This window comes from Mesitornis unicolor, unplaced genomic scaffold (assembly GCF_000695765.1).
Source record: "Mesitornis unicolor isolate BGI_N332 unplaced genomic scaffold, ASM69576v1 scaffold51333, whole genome shotgun sequence".
In the NCBI taxonomy this organism is placed as follows: Eukaryota; Metazoa; Chordata; class Aves; order Mesitornithiformes; family Mesitornithidae; genus Mesitornis; species Mesitornis unicolor.
In genome coordinates, this window is record NW_010173742.1 from 18,944 (window position 1) to 40,332 (window position 21,389).

The window sequence follows — 21,389 nt, forward strand, 5'->3', positions numbered from 1 at the left end:
TATTAAGGTATCAAGCTACAAACTATGCTAAGAACTCTATTTCTTATCTTTACAAGGCAGTAAGTTAAATGAACAGTTAAATTTCAAATTAAATTTTTTTGTTAGGCACATAACTATTATTTAAGCATGCCTAGGGCATTCTACCAACTACTACATCTGTCATTAGACGTCAAATTCACAGACAGTAAAATAAGACAAAAGTAATCTCCAACAAAGGATTGAGCCCATTTTTTAATAGAAATCTGTAGGACTACTCACTACAACAAAATAGTTTTCAGTTCTTACGTGGATTCATAATTTAGGACTTCACTCCCTCAGAATCCTAAGGTGACACTATAAAACCAGTTACTAAATTTGTTATGCATTCTACCTACAGAGTCGACACTCCACTTCCACCCTAAAGAAACATTACTGTCACCAAAAGAAGAGGACTGCTGTGGATATACATGGAAGAACCTATTGTAAAATGCAAAATTAAATTAAATCTTGTTTTGAAATGCAGCATTATGGCTTTTAACAAAACAGCAAACCTAGACTAAATTAGTGTGTATGTGTATGTGTGTATGACAGCTGAAAGGACAGAGCTTCCACCAGGGCTAAGCATTATTCAAGTTTTCTTTAATTATGCTCTTAGGAACAATCTGATCAGTTCCAACGGCTGCCCAGGAGGAAAAGCCAACCAATCACTCCACAATAATATGCATATTACTCTATCTCCTTAGTTTTCAGTGATTTTGCAGCCAGGTAGCACACAGCACTACAGCATGAGCTTGTATGTTTTGATTTACAGCAACATTGAACATTTCAAATGCAAACCATGTCAGAAATTCCTGATCATTGCAAGGCAAGTTACTACCTTAAAACATTTTCTGATGGATACACTTGCTCCATGCACTGGTATACAAAGAAAAAAAATATGAGGGGAATAAAAAATCCACTGTGCGTAACTTAAATTAGTCAGGTCTTTGTTAGAGGCAATGAGTAACAAAAGGCAAGTTTCTTTGTTACCTTGCTCATCAAAGTCAGTAGACTGTAGCATATGCTGTGCTCTGATGAATATATAGTTGAACTTCAAACCAGTATTCAAAATAGTTTCTGAAAGACTTCACTCCTGTTGATAAGAACTCTTCTAATATTATCTGAAGTTTACAACAGCAATGAACAGACTGGTGCTTCTACCATTTCTTCTAGCCCTATGAATGTTAGATAAACTATCTATCTACACACAAACGCACACGCCCTCCATACACATTACTTATTGTAAAAGGTTTCAAGCCTGGGAGTGAGATTTTTCAGCCCAATGGAACACTGAATTCTTAGCTCATGCATAAAAAAATAAAGTTATTAACAAAGCTAATCATAAATATGCAAGCAACTAAGCAGCCAGGCTCTAATTCCAAAACGGTAGATTCAAATCTTAAAGAGCATTAACTGTTCTTCTAGTTCCCTAACACAGGAGAACTTAGGATAAAATCTTATTCTTCGAGTAGTACACAATTTTCTGCCACTGGGTAGTAGAATAAATTCTGTTCATATCTCTGGCCTTCTCATCTTAGCTCAAGCATATCTACATTTGAAATATGAACCAAATTAATTTTATTTCTATTTAATCTAATACAATGGGCATGCTTGTTTTTGAAAAATGTATCTGCACAGTTTTTCTTCTCCTCCATCAGCCTATGAAATACTATATACATTCAATAAAATAAAAAAGTTTAATTCCTCCATCACTGTATCCAAAACACATTTCAACAACAGCGCTGTTTTCACAACATAAGAATGTTATCAGTGGACTGATGTAAAAAGAAGCTAAAGTAAGTGCTTTTCAGATAATACAGTTTCTAAAACTTTGCCCATATTCGGAATGCTCAAATTTTACTATTTATAATTTTTCACAAAATAGGTTGAACCGGAGAAACTGCAAATATGAAAAAATCCAGATAAGAATATCAGAATGACCACTTCTGGACAAGAAATCTGTGACCCTCAGACTGGTGGAAGCTCAGAAATAGCTTGGGAAAATATCCTCGTGCTGTTCTTACAGTCTCTCCTAAGTACCTGATATCAAGTGCTAGAGACAGGATACAAGATCAGGTGAAACCCATTTTCATCCAGCAAGGCAATCCTCAGGTCAATTCAGTATCATTCATATCCCCCAGCTATAAGGAAACTGAGGCACAGAAAGCAGAAGTGGCTTATTCACAACTACTCTGCAGGCCAGTAACAAAACCACAAAGACCCAAATCTCACAGTTCAGTGACCCTCAAAGATCACACCATCAGAGTACAGAGCACATGATACAGAAAGCACAAATACTTAACATTACAAAATGAGAACGGGATTTCAAGATAGCATTTAGAAAGCTGCCTAAGCAGAAAGATGCTGCTATTTCTCATACAACACTGCTTTAAGTAACAAAAAACTTTTATCCAGAACGCTCATTAATTTTCTCAAAAAGTAAGCAGAAAGAATAACAATAAAACTGACCACTTACAAGTCATAAACACTGCAAATAACCATCCTGCCACCTACATCCCGCCGTACTGGAAGACCTACCATTGAAATAGTTTGTGTTCTTCCTACTTTTTTTTATTTAGACTTAGAAAAATTTTTATGTGTACTTTTCCCTTCATTATGACTGAAGTGCACACACTTGCTTTCTAGGACCCCACCCTCACAAGCAACCTTGAAAGCAAAAAGCACCACAGAAACAAATAGATCCTCCTGCTGACCATGCTCTCTTGCTGTCACTGTTCAGCACTTGGCAGAAACAATAGGGCTGGCAGAGAGAACTATCTGAGATTGTGAAAAGAGATAAGGAAAGGCTGAAAAGACAAAAGTCCAACTGAGATTCATATGTGAAGGTGTACAGCAAAGGTCAAAGTCTTAACACAATGCACTTCGAAACCTGAGTAATAAAGAAATTAAACATCAGAAGCAGACATTAACACACACTAACAATTTTTTTTTCTTTAACTTTGTCAAAGGTCCATTTGGGCATTCAACTTAATTGCCATTAATTCTGGATGATGCTGGCAGATGAAGGTTTATTCAAATGACAATTTTTCATGAGTAAGAGACAACTACAGGACTATTCAGAAGCTTAAAAAATATAAAATCAATGTAAAGTCTTACAAAGAACTAAGTAATTTCCAAAATTCAAGGAACTGATTCATGTTCTGATATTTTATAAGCAAAGCAAGTATCTTGAATATTCAATTTGGATGAATATTTCATTTTTGTGAAATAATAAGAGGTGCCGACCACTGACAGAAAACAGGAAAGTTCTAATCAATGGCCTGTTTGTAAGACTGACTTTCAAATTACAGTGTTCATACTTTATGTGGGCTTTCCATACAAAGGTCAATTAATTAAAGGAAAATACTAATATATAATTGTCAGGACATTATTTTTGAGGTTACATGGGAAACAGGATGGAGAACTAAACAAAAGCTATTGCTTTCACAGAATCACAGAATCGCTCGGTTGGAAAAGCCCTCCGAGATCATCACGTCCAACCGCTCCTGTCTACCCCCTAAACCATATCCCTAAGTACCTCATCTACCCGCTCTTCAAACACATCCAGGGATGGTGACTCCACCACCTCCCTGGGCAGCCTGTTCCAGCTTCTGACGACCCTCTCAGTAAAGAACTTCCTCCTCATCTCTAACCTGAACCTCCCTTGGCACAGCTTGGTGCCGTTTCCCCTTGTTCTATCCCCCATCACCTGGGAGAAAAGACCAGCACCCACCTCTCTACAACCTCCCTTGAGGCAGTTGTAGGTGGTGCTGAGGTCTCCCCTCAGCCTTCTCTTCTCCAGGCTAAACAAGCCCAGTTCCCTCAGCCGCTCCTCATCAGGCTTGTTCTCCAGAGCCCTCACCATCCTTGTGGCTCTTCTCTGAACACGCTCCAGAATCTCAACATCCTTCTTGTAGTGAGGGGCCCAGAACTGAACACAGTACTCAACACTTTGTGTATACCTTTAAATGTGCTACAACAAATAGGTTCGTAAAGTCCCTAACAGAAATGAGGATGAAAAGTATACAAAATGAAGATGAAAACGTAACCTCAAAGTGAAAAAGACAATCTCCCATTGTGAAAAGCACAGAAAGAAAAAAAAAAACAAAAACTACAAAACAAAACAAAAGAAAAAAACAATCAAACCAAACAAAACAGAAAATGTCAGTTTGCTTGATAAAGCGAAAAGAACAAACTACTATTATTTGACTTTGGAACATCAGCAATAACCAAAGCAACAATACACATCACACTAATAGAGCCAGCAATTACAGCACAATGTGAGAAAAATGTATTTCAATACTGATAGTTGATGACTCAGAATTCATTCCTTTTACCAATGTTCCTTTTTTGTTTCTTTGTTTCTTCGAAATTGTCTGAAGTGCTCTTTGCTACATGCCCCAGCTTCAAAAGCTCTACAGGACTTCAGTGTTCAGACCAATTATATTTCAGGGCTAGAGAATATAAATTACTTTGTAATAAGCCTTTCTTTCAGGAACGAAAATAACCATACTAATGCAGTCAAGTGCTACGATCCATGGTTGACACTCGATTTAAATGTATTCTTTGATAGCTAAAAGAATATAATTTTGGACTTATCTTTTTCTCCTCCCTGTACTACCTCTTGAAAAGAAGGAAAAATACTGCACACAGTGTATCTGGGGGAAAACCAGCTAGAATTATTTAAATCTCTATCACTAGCATCCAGTATCAGAAAGCTAAAAGCAAAATTAAAATCAAGAACCCATTGTTGTTGTTCTTTAATATTTTAATTGTGTGTTTTATGACAAGTAACACCAGGAAAAACTGAAAATACTTCTCCTATTTTCAAAACGCGTCTTAAAAACTGGAAAGCTTTATCCCTCTCAAAAACAGAGGTCATAGAAAAGTGAGTTGGGCAAAAGAAAAATCTGAAAGTTTCGTGAATATTATAATTCACTGTTATTTTTTTCTTTTCTGAACACTTTGAAAAGAGTAGCAATTTTTTTATTGTCTCACGTATATGTAAAAAAGACAACTATTCAGGAATAACTCTGAATTTTCAATAGTAATAACAATTAGAATAATTTTAGGATTTACATGCAGTCTGCTGGAAACCTAATTCAAGGTTCCTCGGGTTAGTCATCCAAAGCACAAGTGCAATAGCTACTGCTGCATCCACTATGGTGACTAAAAGAACCAGGAAAAAAATCCTCACAAATTTATCCTGAAACTAGAATTACTACAGGTCCAAATAACTTGTACATTCCATGCAGTAATACAGAGTACAGTCTGTTAATTTTCTTCTAGAACTTGCAATAAATACTTCTAATTTGGTCAAAAAATAGTGGTCTTTAAATGTAACACATTTCATGCTCAGATGGTGATGGCTCTTGCTGCCTGTAGTAACAAGGTTCTCATTTAGTAATAAAAGAGTTTACTGTCATACTTCTTAACTAAGAAAATGACTGAAATAATTTTAAAAACCCACTGGATACATTGGCGATGACTACTTATCAAGCAGAAAACCAGAGTCAGTTTCACTAACATCATAAATACATAGGCTGAAATTCAGAAACCTATGCCAGGTCATTCGTTAAAGGTAAAAGAGGGGCCAAAGAGAAACATCTTTACTCACTGATACTGACACTGAATATATAAATATAAGGTACAAGCACAATGGTGGTAAACTCTCAGGGTATTTAGAAAAGGCTCCTACCTCTTTCCTTTGTGACATACAAAATATGAAGTCTTTAAAATACTGTTGACTTTGAGACAGCAGATTACGGGTTCAGTATAATTTGTCCTAAGTGCGCCGTTAGCAATGTGCCAGAATAAAAGACATCCCATACATAAAATCGCTAAATATACATACAGTCTAGGCCACAATCACTGTTTCTACTGCATCTCAAATGAAGTTCCCAGAACAGGTAATCTGCTAACACTATTCTCACCTATCAGACCTGGGGAATGATAACAGCCAGAAACCTGAAGGCTATATTTGATCTCTAAGTATTTTGGAGGGGCTGATCTGTGCAAAGCAGGTAGGACAGATGAATTTTCAACAGAAAAGAGAGACAAAGACATCAGGTGACATCACAGAGCCAAGAACAGGTTAATACACCACTTGCTGGATGGCTGCAAGATCAGTGTGTGTCCTGCTGGCTGTATTTGGTAGGAAACAACTGCTGCCTTACTGCAACACCACGCAGGCAAGGGAAGTATAAAAACAATGACAAACAGGAACATGCAATGAAATCTGAGGTCCCGAAATCCTTGCAAGTTGTGTGAAAATCATCATAAAGCATGAAAACTTAGCAAAGATCTGCTGAATTCCTCACTCTTCTCTATCCTTGCACTTTTCATTACACTGAAAAGTCATCAAGAGTGTCTTCATATACTTAGGAAAGCATGCAGTGACGTTGTCCTCTTCACCCGAGTACTTCGGAGGTAAATTTGGGGATCATTTCTACATACAGTTTTCAAAATTCTTCAGATTTTAAAAACTGTATATATGGGTTAAAAATTACCAGGAGCTGCTTTTACAATTGATAAAAGCATTTATTCCTCAAAAGTACTGATAAATGTATTTCATTTCAGACTGTGAATGTATTAATTTTTCAGAGACTGCATTTCAATGTTAGATTTTCGGGAGGAAAACTAATGATAGCTGTAAAAATTAAAATTTCAATTTAGAATTTTTTACTTGCATATATTTTTAAATACAGCCCTCAGGAGGAGTGTGAAATGTGTTGAGATACATTGTACATTTCTGCCATCCTAACTAAAATCATTTCTCCCAAATAGCGGCATACTTATACACAAGAAATCTCCATGCAACTGTAACAACAGTATACTCTGTAGCAATATCCAACTAAAACTGTTACCTTCTTGCCTGCATCTTGTAGAAAGGAGAAAATAGAGAATGTCAAATCAAATAAAAATAACATTTTAACTCTGTGAAACTGAGGAAGATTGCATGGTAAGCATAAGACAAGGAAAAGTTAAAGACTCAATGCAGGCTCCGCTGAAATGAAAGGAAGTCTTGATGAAGTGGCCAGTGTCACTCGGTCTTGGCTTCAGTTTAAACTTTCAGAGAGAGCTTCCTAGATAATGTTATTGTTTGTCTGCACTTACAAAACGTTTAGCAAGCAATTTTTGCAATTAACTGGTGGGGGGTGGGAGGGGGGAAATCTCATCTTCAATGATCATTCAGTGCTTCTGGAACTGTCTATATGCACATGCCTCATAAATCCTCACAAGTCTCAAATTCTCTTAAGTCAGACTTACTTTGAGCAAGTTACACTGATTTGTTTCTTTCCTCCAAGTAGCTTATAAAATATAGTTAACAGAAACCAAATAAACACAGTAAAAAAAAAATCCTGTCCTCCAGGTAACCATCACCAGCATCTAAACCTACAGACAAGGGCAAAAAGATGTTTTCAGTATACTGATGCTTATGTGAAATCTTCAAAGACCTTCAGAAAGTTCAGTTAGTGAGTGAGCTTATTTTAAAATGTGTACGATACAAATGACATATGGAAAACACTATTTCTGCCATACATTTTACACCCGTAGTCAATTCAGATATTGTCAGCATTAGAAATTTTGGCAGCCTGTAAAGATTTTAAAAGTGTTCAGGAAAAAAAAAACAAAATTCAGTCACGTTTGGAAAGATTAGTCGAACGTGAAATATGGGTTAACTGATTTTGAACATGACATTTAATATTTTTCTATAAATTGGCCTCAGAGGTGCATTACATTGCCATTGTATAGTAAACATTAAAAAAATCACCATTCACATGAGGATACTTCAGTGTAACTGCTTAAGAATGACACACAGCTTATAAGTTTGCCTGACACTGCAGATCTGCAGTTCCGGTATCATGCATATGTGCAAACCAAACTAGTGTTTTATTGAGATGCATGGGGGACTTGTTACTGCTTTTATTGTGACTTACTACTGAGAGCACTATAGATGGTGTAATTGGTTATTTCTTTCCATATAAATGAAACTGAATGTTTTACTCGATGTATTTTGGGAAAATTTCATTTCCTGGTTTCAAGAGGACGATGTAAACAAATCCTTACTCTGTTATGCTCAGAAAGCATTGTCACATCTGTGTTAAGTAGCACACTGATCTGTCTGGACATCAGCAAAAAATAATATTCATATAAGATAGATGAAGTGAAGGTCTGTATTTGACAGATTAGTGCCTTCCAGCTCAAGTCTATCATCCTGCCCACACAGAGGCATGCTAAGTTATATATTATTGTTTCATGACAGCTAGTGTGAAAATCAGAGCTTTGAATGCAAAAAGATACACCAACTTGTCCCTCACCCTAACTCACTGAACTCACTGTGCCTGGAAGCAAGACTTTCTGCTCCAGTCTTCAGTCAATCCCCCAAAGGGATGTCAGGATAATGAAACTTGACAGATTTACAGTAATAATGCCATAAACCACCCTAAAGGAGCCTTGTATCAACCAACAAGAAGCAATTACCTTGACTCTTGACTCACTACCACCAGTCAGTAGCAGAGTTTTATCTATGTGGAGACACGATTTCACAGCTGTAAGAATGCAAATCAGATATTTTTCCCTTTAAAAATCTGACCCAGTGACTTTTTCAAAACAATGTTTATAGATGACCACTTGTCTGTCCAGAGCTCTCTCGACAAATTACTACTGAGCAATATTTTTATGCAACTACAAAACCTTCTCACAAGGATTATATACTTTATATGTCAGGTAATAAGAAAAATGGGCAAAAGGGGAGGGTTTTATAAGAAGTTAGACGTTGAACTACATCATAAAATAATGTAAATAGTCTTACGATGCAAAGATGATGTAAAAAGATTTTGAGGCAAGGGAGCTATGTAAAGTGAAGAGTTATTTGGTTTTTTTTTAATTCTTTATGTTCCTACAATAATTTGAAAACAGTCAGAAGCAAATATATTTGACTAGATGTCCAAGGATAATGACAAATGTAACGGATAAAAATTCTAACTATAAATATTTAAAATTTCTTCCTCAGTCCACCTTCCAAGTTCTTTTGTACTTACTAATAGAAAATAAGATTTTTAAAAAGTTATTTATCCCACTCATATATTAATAGGGGAGCTTTTCAAGATTTTAGGATGTCACTTAGCACTCACAAGCATCCCTCAAGTTTCTGTACCTCATTTTATAGCTTCTTTCAGCTCATGTCATGTTATTCATGAACCCAAAACCACCTGACCTAGACAAGAGAAATAATGGTAGGGAGTCAATTACTTTTCACCTAAATTGAAAACTGGGTAGACTCTCTATTCCATCCTATTTGAACTACTTATTTATTCAATGTAATTTTTATATCATAAAAAAAAGGGTAACAAGAAAATTCTGCACATCTTTGATACTGGGATTTATTTAACATTAAGAGCTCCCACAATATTGGTGAGGCACTGTCCTGGTTTGAGCTAAATAGAACTAATTTTCTATTTAGTGATTTTACTTTTCAGCTCAGTCTAAGTGACTGAACTTGCTGAAAACTGGCAGCATGTTTTCCCAAACAGCGCTGCTAGAAGATGTGCTCAAGGTCAGTTGTCTCATCCTGGGTGCTGTGTCTGCGCCTACGGGAGGAGAAGCAGACCCAAAACTGACCAACGAGGTATTCCATCCCACACACGTCGTACTCGGGATAAAACCGAGAGATCACGAGGGTCTCGGCTGTTTTTTTTTTCCGCCCTTTTCCCTTGTTTTCCACTGTTCCTTCCATCTCGACCCTTCCGTCCGTCTCGATCCTGCAGAGGCCAAGGCCTGAGCAGAATCCTGCTCGTTCGTCTGCCGCTGATCCTGATTTGTGTGTCCTGCATCAGCTCCCACTGCTGCTGAGTTTGGTCTGGGACTTTTCCAGTGCCCGGCTCTGCAGAGCCTCTGGTGACGTATTCGTCATTGGGGGGAAGGGTGGGGGAAGGATTTTATATTGGTTTTGTATATATATTTGTACTTATTTGTATATATTTCATTATTTTCCTATTTACAATATTATCCTGTAGTATTAGTATTATAGTTTCATTAAATCTGTTAGTTTATTTTCCAACCCGTAAAGTCTCTCTCCCTTATTCTCTTTTCTCTTCCCTTCTGGGGAGGGGAGAGGGGTTACCAGAGAGCGTCTGTCCAGGATTTAGTGGCTGGGGCCGCCCTAAACCACGACATTAGCAGATCATTGTAGCAATCCACTAAAAAGCACAGAGGCCCAAAGATCCTGCCAAGAGGCATAAGAGTTGAAAGGGCTTTGAGCAACCTGGTCTGGTGGAGGTGTCCCTGCCCATGGCAGGGGTTGGACTGGATGAGCTTTAAGGTCCCTTCCAACCCAAACCATTCTCTGATTCTAATTTGCAATAATAACAAACTTAGCCCGTCTTCTCTCAAGAGCAACATAAGGACTTACCTAAATATGTCCTGTCCTACATCATTTAATGTGTTCTTTACAGCATTTAGCAAATACTTATTTTACATACCTAAATCTTTATTAGATAGGCTCACTATAGGTTTATTTTATGTGAAGGTACTAGGGTAAATAAAAGTTGTGCAGGGTAAGTTAGTCTCATAAAAATGAGACAGAAATGCATGGGATAGGGAGATTGTTGCATAAAACAAGTTCTGAAGCTATTACCAGGCCTAATTGTACCTATCAGACAAAAGCCTGAGTGAAAGAAAAATCTTTAATGTCTGAAAATATATTTACTTTTCAAGAACTGAATTCTAGAGTAAAGGACATTGATGTACGAAGTTAACTCTGAAATTGTTGTATCAAAGTTTCTACTTCACCTGAAGTAAACCTTCAGGTTTCTGGAACAAAAAGGCTCTTTCCCCAGTCAGAGTTTTAGAGAGCCAACGTCTGAAACTCTACTTTACACAACAGTACGAAGGACATGAACTAAACCACGTAACTGGCAGAAGTGTTATGTATTTGAGGATAGCTTTAGACTCCATCTTTCAAAAAAATGAGCCTTTTTTACCAATGCCTGAACTTCCCTATAGTTGAAGACTAACTTTGAAATCTAGCCCTGTTGTGCAGCACATTATTTCATTATTTCATGAGTAGAATAAACCAAACAGAATAAAAATTACTAAACTACTTGGAAGGGGGGTGCATCAGGATTTAACAGAAATCTACAGTGGCAATTCAACCTCTACAAATGTAAATAAAGAAATAAGGTAAATTTTACAAACAACATCCATTCATGAAGTTGGCCATCGCAACAAGTAGTATTTGTAAGTCTTCTAAGGGACTGCTGAAATTCTTGCCACTTCAGATGGTCATTATCCATGTCTCAGTGAAAAAGACAAGGAGGGAGAACCACCCATGTGAAAAAAATGAAGCAATGTTATAACATTAAACAAATACACTGATCTTCAAGCAGTAACACAGAAAGGGAAAGATGTTTCAGTCCTGACCTATTCCCCACTGCCACTGTGGACTTAGGAAACTCGGCGTCATTCAAAAGACAGCCTGTCTGTCCTAGAAAACCTCGCTCTTCTAAAGGGCAGCTAAAAGTTACCTTAGAAAGACTGCATGTCCAACTCTCTGTATTTATTAAATTATAGGCACTAGAGGGTGACCTCAGAGCTTGACTCCAGTGAAAAAAAAACCTCTAAACCTATTTTTGAGCACTCTAAATCTATTACCTTCCCCGTCTCTGCTGACACACGAAACGAGAAAGAAGACACAGTACTGGTCTGCAAATATATGAAGCATAATCCATGTGAGCCATTACAGTGAAGACCAAAATTAAACTGTTCTGCAGTTACGTTTAATAAAAACAACACTCAAGTGCTTTTATTAACATCCATCTTACTTCCACCTTGTACATAAGCACTGTCAAATCTAGGATTTGTTTTCTAAAAATCATTATTTCTCAGTTTTATGCTCAAATATCTAAGTGCTATCATTACCTGGGACATCGATATGTGTGTAATTAATTTTTGTTTCAGTGCCAGTGATCCTGAAATATCACTGACCAAGTAGCCTTCTCCAATGACAAGAAAGAAATACTGAAAACTTGTTGTCATTGTTTTATCAGGAAGTCAAGAAATTTGCTATCTGAACCATGTGTTTTCCTGAGTGTAAGTGTGTAAAATGAAAATTCTTGGGATCTTGAACAGCCATCATTTCCAGTTCAGCCATATGTCCACTACACAATTACCAGACAAGGCTGCTAATAACAAAAAGAAATTAGAAAGTGCAGAAATACTTTGGTACTGATGGGTTACCATAAATTTACAAAGGATTTTTGATAACAGAAGAGTAATGAAGCTGGAATTTACTGGAATAACTATCACTCTAGGCTTTCTATGACCTATTTAGAGGGACAATGCAACCCTTCATTGTCCTCTCGTGCTGCTGAAGCCTACACAGAAGAATCACCCACATCCATTTCAGTATGATTAGCTGTGGGATGCTCCCTCATTCAAACATGGATTGAGAGTAGAAGTGACGGCTGCTGCTTCAGCTTCCACATAAAGGAATGAAAACATTAAAAAAAGTGAGAGGTTCAAGCAGCTGATACTTGGGACAGTGAGGATGATCTGGTGAACACCTGTGTTAAGAAAATGTAGGTCTATGTCACTGTGCACTGAGTTTGCAAGGGCAATAACCATGCTTCTTTCTTTTCTATGTAATGAACCACGCAGTACTGGTGCAAAATTATTACACAAACAGGCCACAGAAAAGTTTTGTTTTTCCTCCTCCTCTGTCAGTGGTTTTGACTATCAAACCTGTTATCACTGTTTATGATATGATTATCAACAACGATTGACTTTCAGGTTCTGATTTAACTACATATATAGTCTCACTTTATAATTCTGATTTAACTACCTTCTTAGCTTTCATTTTACATACAACACATCTCCTTCCATTCTTGATTTTCACAAACAGTGACATTAGTTACTTGATCCAGAATGACTGTGAGGCTCAGAAATAACCTAGCTGCAAGAACAGCCTTGAAATATGATGAAGATTTGTGATCTCCATCTTCCACAGGTCATGGAATTAATAAACTGTATCAGAAAGAAGGGGAAAGCTTCTATTGAAAGACATCACAAAAGATGATCTACGGTAGCATGAGGTAACTCTCCTCACCAGAGGCAAGACTGACGTGTTGTGAGACTGGGTAAGAATTTATTTTGTCAGATTACAGAGGTATGAACTGACAGGTACAAAAAGATTATTGTATTATTCTAGAAGGAATACACCAGCTGCTCCTGATGATAAGTAAATACAGGAAAATTACTGTAATACGTAAGAATAATGGAACTATAACATTGACACCAATCTAATTTCCCCCCAAACTGCAACAGATTAAGGTAACAACCAATTGGCACACAGGATTATCTCACAGAAGAAAATGTTCTGCTCCTGTGAAAGCAGTTATGCCCTCACTCTAGTCCACTGCTAACCGGGTATCATTGTGCCTATGAAATATCTAGTGTGTATGGCATCCCTAGTTGACTAGAAATGCTAAGTAATCAATAACAAGGATTTAAAACACGCACTTATATGAATCCTTTTGGAAGGACACATGTACCTCTCCATTACAGTGCTCTGAGCCAGAATTCTATCCAAAATCTGCTCTGAAACAGCTCTCCTTTTTAACATCTAAAAGGACAAAGAAATGCTTCACACTAAAGTCTTCAAAGCACAGACCCGTGACAACTGTAAATTCTATGTGCATTAATCAGGTTATACTAAATATGAGCTTGCCTCGAACTCAAATATAAGTGTACTGCAATAGTGTAATCAACAACAGCGTGTAAGTATTTTAACACTGTGGTGGTATTACCAGACACAATGTACATTTTACATCCATATGTAAGCAATGTGAATGCCCTGAAGAGGTGAACAAAGACCTGCAGGCTTAGCTGCCTGCCAAGGTTAAACCAGAACATTAGTATTTGTAGTTTCATCCTTAATCACAAATCACTGCTTGTTAACATTTCAATTTAAAATTTGCTGTTGCATCCTGCTGTTTTAATATACTACTTCAATTTACGAATGCCTGTCTTGTTTCCTGTCATACTCAGTTTATACTTTAAGTAGTTATCTCAACAAAATGATTGTTTTTCCTGTTTGGCTATTTCTTTCTCTCAGCTGCCCATTCTACCACCTCCTACTTTCAGCATCACGCCATCTTTCTGCCTAGTCTGCACTTGGAGCTATTTAATTTTCTAAGTGCTTTTTATTTCATTTTTAGATCATATCTCACTAAGTTCTCCCTCACTGTCCTTTATGATGTTATGCACAACAATTTCTTTGAGTAGCAGCAAGATTGCATGACTGCTTCCTGGAAACTCTCATTCCTATTTAAAAAGAAACAAACAAACAAAACCCCCAAACTTCTGTAATGCTAAAGCAACACTACTTTTCAATAATTCAATATTTGTAAACTTCTATCAAAGCAACTCTTTGTCACTTACTGGTGCTACCACATTAGCTGGGTGGGAGATATTTGCAGATTGTTGCAACTCATTTTCTAAATAAGGAAACAATAAGTGCAATTCAAAAGCAATTCAAGGGACACATTTGGATCTTCCTAAAACAAACAAACAAAAACCCCAAACAAACAAGGAAAACAACAACAAAAAAACCACCCAAACCACCAAAACCACTGCTTTCCTTAGAATGTCTCTTAGAACTTGTCCTCCACATAACTCCCAAGTCTTACAATGCAGAAGTTACATTAAACCGTTGTCTTTTTAGAGCTCATGCCTTTCGGATAGCGTATGGCTGAATCACAGACACGTGGAAAGGTTTGAAGTTGCAGTACCGTGAATCAGTTACATATAAAGTCATTTTCTATTGAGGTACATTTTGAGAAAATGCAGACAGGCAAAAAATACCTAAATGCTAATTCGGGTGGTATTTAAAGCACTCATCTATTAAAAAAAATCGAGTCTTATGTTTTGAAACTTCCAAGTAACGCTGAACACAAAATACAAGAATGCCTTTTTTTTACGATATTTTGTTTCCTTCTATTTTAAAAGGATTTTTAGAAAGAGGCAGGTGATTAAAATAACATGAAAGCCTGTCATACAGTTAAAAGACTTTATCATTAATTACCTGCTTTGCAGAAGAATCTGAATACAACGGTTACATGCAACTTTTTTCCCCACACTTTCAGAGAGGCAGGAAGGTAAGTGTAACAAAAAGTGAGGAAACATTGTAGCACATGACAGTTACCTTCCCAGTGAGATAAGAGCTGCCGAAAATGTGTTACAGACTTAGAATTATTTGGCTGAGTGTAGTGAGAAGTTCACTCTGGTTTAGAAACTGTTATGACAAAAATCTCTATCATCTGGCACAACAGACAATAAGCATATTTTAGCGAAACTTTTTTAAAAAGTTAAATATAACTGAAGAACTTTCTCTTCATTGCACAGCCCATCAGTTTGCTATTACTTCCTCTGAAATATAGAGCAACATACAGAGCAACATATTTCACTCTGCTGCTGCATGCATACTAAAGCACCAGCCTCTATGTTTCTACAAAGTGACTTGCATATCTTATCAGCTCCCACTCCTCTGCCATCTCCCAAGTATGCTGCCCTGTCCATCATCTTCACATCTGATGCTTCCCAAAATTCCTCAAAACACTGTCATATCACCCCTGCTAGACACATTGTGTTCAGAAGGCAAGACAGTTTCATGTGCTGCAGCTCCCTCACTTCTCTGTATGCTGGTTACAAAGGGAAGGAAAAGGTCAACATTTATAACAAGCCAGTATCTTCAGAGCATACTCCAAAAACCAGCACAGGACAGCACACAAGACAAGAGCATCTTGGTAGAAAACGCAAGCAGCAACATCTTTGTGCACTTGTCATCATCCCTCCTTGTATTGCAGTGCTACTAAGGAAAGAATTCTCAGGCACCATCACCCCTCCGTTCCTTTTTCATCTCCCTACTCATCCCCAGTGACAGATGGATCTTTGTACATGCTACGTTCCCTGCTTGCTCACCAGAACCCTTCATTTCTATTACTTTTCCCTCCCTCTCCTTATATGTTCACTTCAGTACTGACATTGTAAAAACTACCAGTGGTGTAACATCTGGACATTACTATGCCAAGAGGTGTCTGGCTGTCAAACTGCTTTTTGGTTTCACAGATAAGTTCCAAGGTATGTGAAATTGCTGACTTATTTAGAGGCAGTGGGTCCATAAGAGCATGTAAGAGAAAAATGCCACTGAAATCTGTTTATAGGGCTGTGATTTTACAAATTATTTCGGTTGTGGCACATCTAGCACAAGAAATCAGAACATTCAGTTCACACCACTGTGTATTCATCCGTATTACCCTTCTTTCCCTTATGTGGCAAAAGCAGTTTTTCAGAGACACTTGAATAAACATGTAACTGGTTTTCTTATTTCTTTTTTTTTCCCTAATTCAAATACCAAATTATTATTTAAATATATATATATATTTGCACATCTCTCCTTGAAACCTGGCTCTTTGGCAGATCATTTCATCTCACGTAAGATCTTCAGAAAAGGCCTTACACAGCTTTTGGTACAGAACTGTGTCTTGTATTTTTGATGAGCTCCCACTTGTGTGATACAAATATGCTATCATCCTGCTGATCTGTTACATTCTGTTGCTGAACACACAGTCCAAAAATAAACTCACAAAACAAGACTGCTATTGTGGTGATCTGAACTGTTGCTCACTCAATCCCAGGGACTCCCGATATTGCTGTTTTCTACCTTTTTCCTAGAATAACAGTTAATATATCCAAAAGAAATGTGCTAAAGTTTCTCTTCCTGGACCATGTATTATTTTGCCACATTTTGTCTGTAGCCCTGCCATTTAAATTATTTTCTACTCCTACTGTTATTTATTTAATATGCTGCTATTCATACCCCAGATTTTCATTCAAAACACCAAATAAAGAAGACTGCATCCTACTTCTGGTTAGTTATCTAAAAAGAAAAAAAACACCACCACACATGTAGATTTGTCTGCTATCAGTATAACCTAAGAATTAAAGAGTTTTAAAGAGCTTACCACAAAAGCCTCAAACTTTGTAGAAAGTTACTAAAAAGTTTCAAATTCCTAGGCTACACTGAGAGCAGAAAGCCGTACCTTTTGGGGGCTGGGGTCTGTTGGTTGTTTTTTTTCCTAATGTGTGGTTGGTTGGTTGCTTGGTTTGGTTTTCTGTAAGACAGCTAACACGAAGGGTCCATTGGGATGCAGTTTTCTGAAAGAGATTTTTTGTATGCCTTTGTCACCAGTTAGTACTCGCACTGCCAGAACTACTTGAGGTTGTAATCAATTTCAAAGAGCTAAACTATGGCAGCAATTTTTCTACAATTTAATTGCTACTCAGTACTGGTGTCAGTGATCAGTAGCTATCAAGTCAGTCAAGCAATACATTGGCCCATTAGTCTATGTTCTTCCAGTCAGTAATGAGGGGGTCAGATTGGTTTCTGAGTAGTCAAACTACCCAAGAGCTCCCTATTCCAAATCAAGGGAAGTGAAGACATTTTCCGCTTCCCACATAACAACCCATCAGTTTTAGGGTAAGTCCCTTTCTGGTTCTAAACTCTCTACTTAAGTAAACTAAAATGAAAGCAATCCTTTATTTAGCAATCACACACTCTTACACTCCACATGTTTGCATGTTATTCTTCTGTTCCTTAATTGCAGTTATCCTGTTATTTGCTAGAAAGCGTGAAAAAAAGCAAGAATATGAAATATTTGCTCTTACAAGGTCATTGGCACTGTTATCCTTGCATTCGTGCATAGCTTGGGCTTTCTCCTGCCCAGAAATTATGCCTAATCAAACACTGCAAAGCTGCTTTGAGAAATGGACTTTTTCATTCTGGAACAGCTCATCAGTATACAGATGAGCATCACATCACGTAAGCTTCTGGGCTAATTCTTACAGCTCAAATCTTACAGTCATGCAACAGGGAGACCTAAACCCTATGCAAAATATTGTTGCACTTGGCAGTCTCATGTTGATGGCAAAAAAAGCACATCTTTACCGGTCTAAGAACACTGTTAGCTAAAGTGCACAAGCACTTTGAATGCTGGTGGACAGTTCATGAAGGCATGCATGTTTCATCATACTGTTACACAGACAGACATACACAAACAGCTTTCCACAAAGTGACAACACACTAGACTGCACTCAGATTAACATTTCAAGACAGTTATCTGCAGCATATCACTACTGTGGTACACGACTTCATATTTCTCATGGCTTGATGAGGACTGGCAACATTTGTGGGAAAACAGTAACACACACAGTATCATCAAAGAATGGAAGAAACCCACCTTAAGGAGTTCATAATGTTGAATACCATTCACACCAATGTCCGGATCAATAGCAGATGGGACAGAATAGCGAGAATTAATTGCTGTGTTTTCAGGAATAGAGATGTTAATAACTGTTGAGGGGAAAAGGGGGGCATTGTCATTTATATCCTCTATTAGGAATCTGATCTTGACCAGTCTGAAAACTTCATCGGGCAAAACAGCAACCTCCACCTCATAAAAGCAGCGATTCTCACTAAAGATGCCAGAGCACAGTTTCTCTCGATCTATGCGGTTTGCAGTTGTGAATATCTCACCAGTGTTCTCCTCCACCCGCACTAATGGTATATCGCCAGTCTTATACACAAGCTTGAATTGCAGTGGTGAAGAAAGGGGCACATCTGGGTCCAGCGTTAGGTTAAGATCCTTGAGCAAATTGCCAATGAGAACATTTTCAGGCAGTTCTTCCCGCACGGTATAATTCTTCTCCTGTGCGCCAGATTGAAATACAATACAGGCTAATAAGACTGCCAAGAGGTAGGTTCCAGACAGCAAGTCCATCTCCAGAATCACTAAGGATTATTCCTGTAGAACACCAAGAATAGCTGGAAAAAGAAAGAAAGAAAAATTCTTAAAAATTTACAGAATATTGTGTTCTTAAAGTGATGGAAATGTGAAAGGAGCAAATAACAATACAGTAAATAACCTTAACTGTTTCAAAATCCTATTAGCAAAGTGATATTTGATTTAACAATCCTTCATAAAGTATTTAAAATTTTTACACAATTATTTTACTTAAAACTGTTTGCTAAACACTGAGGTAATAATCTTAGAACTGGATCAGAGTGAATGAAATAAAATAAATACAAAAGTCAATACAAAATACAAACTAAAAAATACAAAAGTCCCCATTTCCAGTATGAGATTTTTCCATTGCTCCTTAGGAAGACCTCTTACTTTGAACCCTCTGCTACACTGTCCTCAACTGTTTTATTTTCAAAAAAAAGTAGGTAAGAAGTTTGCAAGCAACCATCTGCTGAGAACAAGATTCTGTTTAATGCCTCTTGCTCAGAGATGGAAAACCAAGAACACTTGTCTTAATTTTCCCCCAACTTTTACACTGACCAAACTATGTAAGATTTGTTAACAGCAAAGAAATCCAGTTATTTTTAATACAGGAACTTAATCTGGCAAGAAAGTGTTATCTAGATGGAGTCTGGTGAACTCCAGCCAACAGCGGGTGGAAAGCTAACACAGGGACATTAATACAGCAGTCACTTTCTTCAAGATGCCAAGATGCATTTGATCTTTTGAAGTAAACATAAATAGCAGTACTCAATTCACTGAAATGTGGATTATGTGTCTAAAGAGCAGTGCACAAATTCCAACACAGAAGGAGAACAAGATATTGCAAGTTTCCCATGTAGAACTAAAGGTAAAAATTTTTTCCCAGCAGGAAGGGTAAACCTGTAAACCTCTTAGCTCCCCAGCTGCCCACCATCTTGCCAGATAATCTCTATTTGGACGCTTGTCAGTAATTTCCAAGTTGAGAGTTCTTTTGCTTTCTTCAATTTTAGGGGGTGAGGGAGGGAGGGAAAAAAAAAAGAGAGATAGACTATGCAGCAATAATTTCCCTTCTGGTATGTGAAAACATTTAATACATCTCCTGGAGAATGAACTGCAAGAAATTTTGTAGAATTTTAAATCTGGTGATGTCTGCTCATATATGAGCTAAGTACTCTGAGATACCAATGCCTTTAAAGTGAGATACAGATTTGTTCTGGGCTGAAGAAAGGAGAATTCTGTACTTTTCAACATAGTTTCTAGATAACATTATATTCTCCTCTCAAGACAGTTAACAACATCATGACAGAAGTAGAATGGAATGACTTACAGGTATCTCCACACCTACAGCCTCCAGCTGAGAACCTTTAAAGGAAAAAAAACCACACTATTGAAGTCTATGTATAGAATACACTGCTTGCCTAACCTTTGCATAATTCTGCCCTTCCAGAATATAGGATAATCTAGGATAGCATTTCTGTAAGGTAAAGGTTCAAGAGCTCCATCTAAAATGATTGTTTTAGTTAATCAAATTTTAGCTCCTACCAGTTTAGCACCTGTTTCAAACATACCTGTGCTAACTCATCTACATTCTTTTCATTGTGCAGGTAGAAATGTAATTTTTCTCCTGCCTTTTCTGGTTTTATTCTCCCTGCCATAGCATTCACTGATTTACTCTCGCAGATCAACTTGCAGTGGTTGAAGAAATTACTGAAGTCAGTAACTGTATTCACTTGTTACTTACTGCCTTTCAGCAGTACCATTTTCAGGGTAATTTAAAATAAAACATTTGCCTTTGCAGTGAAACAGATGAGGAACAATTAATACTGTTATTCCATTTAAACTCTGCAACCTGCTTTTTACTGGGACAAAGTAACATATAAAGAACATCCCAACTAGATCTGCAAGGTGCGTCTTTCCACATCAGCATGATTTAACTCTAAAGCATTGTCTGGCTTTATGATTATACAGAAGGAGCAACATGAAATAACAGTCCAATCCTGCAAGTCTTCACTTCTGAAAAAAGGCACTGCTCACTGGAGTAACTCAATTAACCTGAATGAGATTGCTGACGTGGGTGAGAACTGGACATGGCATTTAGGTGGCACAGTTACTGCATTACCTGCAGTATTTTAGTAATTCATCAACATGTTTGCAGCACTTCAGTAATTCAGCATAATGCACAATACAACACTAAACAGGCATTCAGGAGTGAAGAAACGGTGTACTATAAACAGCCATTTTATAAATCTATTCTAAGATTAAACTCTAAATATGTAAATAAGGAAGTCATCAGCAGATACTGATTTTCTTTAAAGGTAACACTACGGTAGCAGCACGAGTTTAATGAAAGAACTGTGGTGATACCGTTCAAATACATTGCTTTGAATATTATGATTTTATTTATTAACTGTCTTATATTTCTGTAATTGTCACCCCACTGAAGTAACAGTCCATGTACAAACGACCTGCAGATAGCTCTTATTTCAGGAAAGTACATGTTTGTATTCACTGTTATTAAAATAAATA

General features: G+C 37.3%; 1 protein-coding gene across 1 annotated transcript in view; it reads right to left on the bottom strand.

Moving 5' to 3' along the window:
- LOC104535260 (protocadherin-11 X-linked-like) overlaps positions 1-18,899 on the bottom strand; it is a 37,540-nt gene extending 18,641 nt beyond the window's left edge. Inside the window, exon 1 of the mRNA XM_010180800.1 lies at positions 18,318-18,899. Within this exon, the coding sequence (XP_010179102.1) occupies positions 18,318-18,857 (540 nt within the window). The 5' untranslated portion in view covers positions 18,858-18,899. The remainder of the gene's footprint in view (positions 1-18,317) is intronic.
- Between the last annotated feature and the right edge of the window lie 2,490 nt (positions 18,900-21,389).